General features: G+C 40.5%; 1 protein-coding gene across 3 annotated transcripts in view; it reads left to right on the forward strand.

Annotated features, from left to right (window-relative positions):
* LOC138040938 (substance-P receptor-like) overlaps window positions 1-1,124 on the forward strand; it is a 29,457-nt gene extending 28,333 nt beyond the window's left edge. For all 3 annotated transcript variants that reach the window (XM_068886671.1, XM_068886673.1, XM_068886672.1), the window contains one exon: window positions 1-1,124. This exon is cut by the window's left edge and continues 706 nt beyond it. In XM_068886671.1, the coding sequence (XP_068742772.1) occupies window positions 1-690 (690 nt within the window). In that variant the 3' untranslated portion in view covers window positions 691-1,124.
* The last annotated feature ends 1,376 nt before the right edge of the window (window positions 1,125-2,500 follow it).

The raw sequence follows: 2,500 nt of genomic DNA on the forward strand, positions 1-2,500 counted from the left end.
ATCGCAATCTCCGGCCCTCTACTTTACGTTTTGACAACCACCGGCAAAAGGGGTCTCGCTCAGTGCGAGGAAAACTGGGCTCCACTTTTCGACCAAACCATCGCAGCTCGCGCCTACACTATTACGCTCTTTGTTCTCCTCTACGCACTTCCAATGGTAACTATCGCATTTCTTTACACAGTTATAATGTTTAAACTGTGGCGAAGACAGACGCCAGGGCAAGAGCTAACTTCAAATCAAGACATTAAAGACAAAACCAACAGAAAGGTCTTGAAAATGTTGGTAACCGTGGTCATAGTCTTCGCGTTGTCATGGCTTCCATTACACGTCCGAATGTTTGTGATGTTCACCGAACCGGATCTGTTCACTTGTGGCTTGCCGTATGACATGGACTTCCTCACAATTTTCCTTGGGCACGCCAACTCAGCCGTCAACCCATACATTTACGTGATTTTCAATGAGAATTACAGAAGAGGGTTCAAAACTGTCCTATCCGTACGTAACAGGGGTAGTAAAAGCTTATCAGAAAACACAGGTCGAAGAAAAAGGTCGAGTAGGCTTCAGGAAAAAGACGTAATGATAGCTTGCGCAAGATTGCGCGAAGGTGAACCCGACTTGCAAGGGAGTGAGGAAGACAAAACAGAAAAAACGTTGCCATTGAGTACTACGACTGAAAATCTTCAAATTTGATTGCATGGTTTAATTTACCATCATATCAATATTACAATGACACTTGCGGAAAAATCGTTTAAATTGTTGGTACTTTATTAATAATTTCCAATTTATTATAGAATTGACCAAAGCGGTTTCCTATGTCCTATCCGATATAGTAACAAGTCATTCGACGCATGTAACTCGCATGCGATTCAAGTTGAGATCCAAAAACGTGTTGATTAACGTGGGATGTCAAAACGGTGAGACCCATGATGTCAACACTGACAAGCAGGTTTTGTGCGTTAAGACTAATGTCGTGCTATGACTGAATATAGAATACGGAAAGATTGCAAATCGGATTCATTTATGCAAAATGAATTGTACGTATTTCATCTTTAGTACTAAGGGATTGGAAATTCATTCCCTCGTTTTAGGTGAAACTTCATATAATTAAACGCTGTGGTGTTGCGTGTTGTGGCTGTACGTGTGTCTGGTCCTGGGGGAGTGATCGTTTCATGTCTGAGATTAGACGGAAAGATTGCAAATCGTATTCATTTCTGTAATTAAAACGAATTGTATTTATGGATTAGAAATTTATTCCCTCATTCTAGATGAAACTTCATAAAATACAACGCTGTGGTGTTATGTGTTATGGCTGTGCCTTTGGCTCTGATCGTTTCATCTCTAAGATTAGCTGTTCACAGAACTAAGCTCTATTGATCCGCTTTGGTCTCAGCACCTTTCAATGATACAGAAGAAATAAAACAAGGAAGGATTTTAATAATTGTCGGCACGGAAGCGAAATTTCCGGAGAGCAAAACAAGCGATAAAACCATTACGAAAAGTAAATGAACAAGCACGAAAGCCGGTTAATTACGTGGAATGCCGAAGCCATACCACGTCTTACAACCGGGCTGGTGTCACATTTTTTTTTTTGTTAGTAGTCACAAATGTGCATATCCCACGGATATTGAATTAAGCTTTGATCGGGTGATTGTACCTTTATACTCTTCAGTATATCCGAACTTCCCTGCCCCAATTAGAAACCGTATCCTTTCCCTGTGCTTGGCGATCATGTGCGCGCGTCAGACCACTCGGCCACCGCGACACAGTTCTGTGGAATCGAGGAAAACAATTATTTATTGTGGAATCTTTCCGCCGGCCATGATTGACACAGTATTAAAATATTCGATAAAGTGGACAGATGTTTTTTTCTTTGAGAAAGACAAGCTTTAAAGGTAAGAAGAATTTTCTACGCTATTTCTAGATCTTGCTTCGTACTTATACTTGTGTGTTCCGCTGTGAACATTACGGTATTTTGCACAGAACGAATACTTCATTAGATGTATTTTGCATAGCACGAATACTCCAACATTTCTTGGGAACCGGTTTGTTCAGCCGTTTTGACGCAGAAAGAAAATAAGAAAATAGCTTTCAACGGCCAAACAAAATAAAAAGTGAAATCAAGTTTTAAAAAAAACGAATTACTGATGTCCTTCACGGGGACTTCGCAGCGGTCCCCCATCCAAGTACTAACCTCATCCGGAGGAGCTTAACTTCAGCTGACACCTGGGCTAACATCAACGTGAGATTCGCGCATGTATGTTGTCGAACTTTATTAAAAGTTGAAAGAAAAAAAGTAAACTAACAAAAAGCCGGTGTCTTGCCGTCATTTTGTCACAGATGTATCCTTTGTTTCGTGAGTTGTCAGTATTAAACACGCAAGGTAACTTGATCACAGGCGGCCGCTAAAATCGATGTCACTTTCGATTTTGTCATTTTACTTGTACGGCCAAAAGTTCGATAGAAAAATTGAACTCAGATTGAACGTACAAAAATCGTTGCA

The sequence above is a fragment of the Montipora capricornis genome, chromosome 3, assembly GCF_036669925.1.
Source record: "Montipora capricornis isolate CH-2021 chromosome 3, ASM3666992v2, whole genome shotgun sequence".
Lineage (NCBI taxonomy): Eukaryota > Metazoa > Cnidaria > Anthozoa > Scleractinia > Acroporidae > Montipora > Montipora capricornis.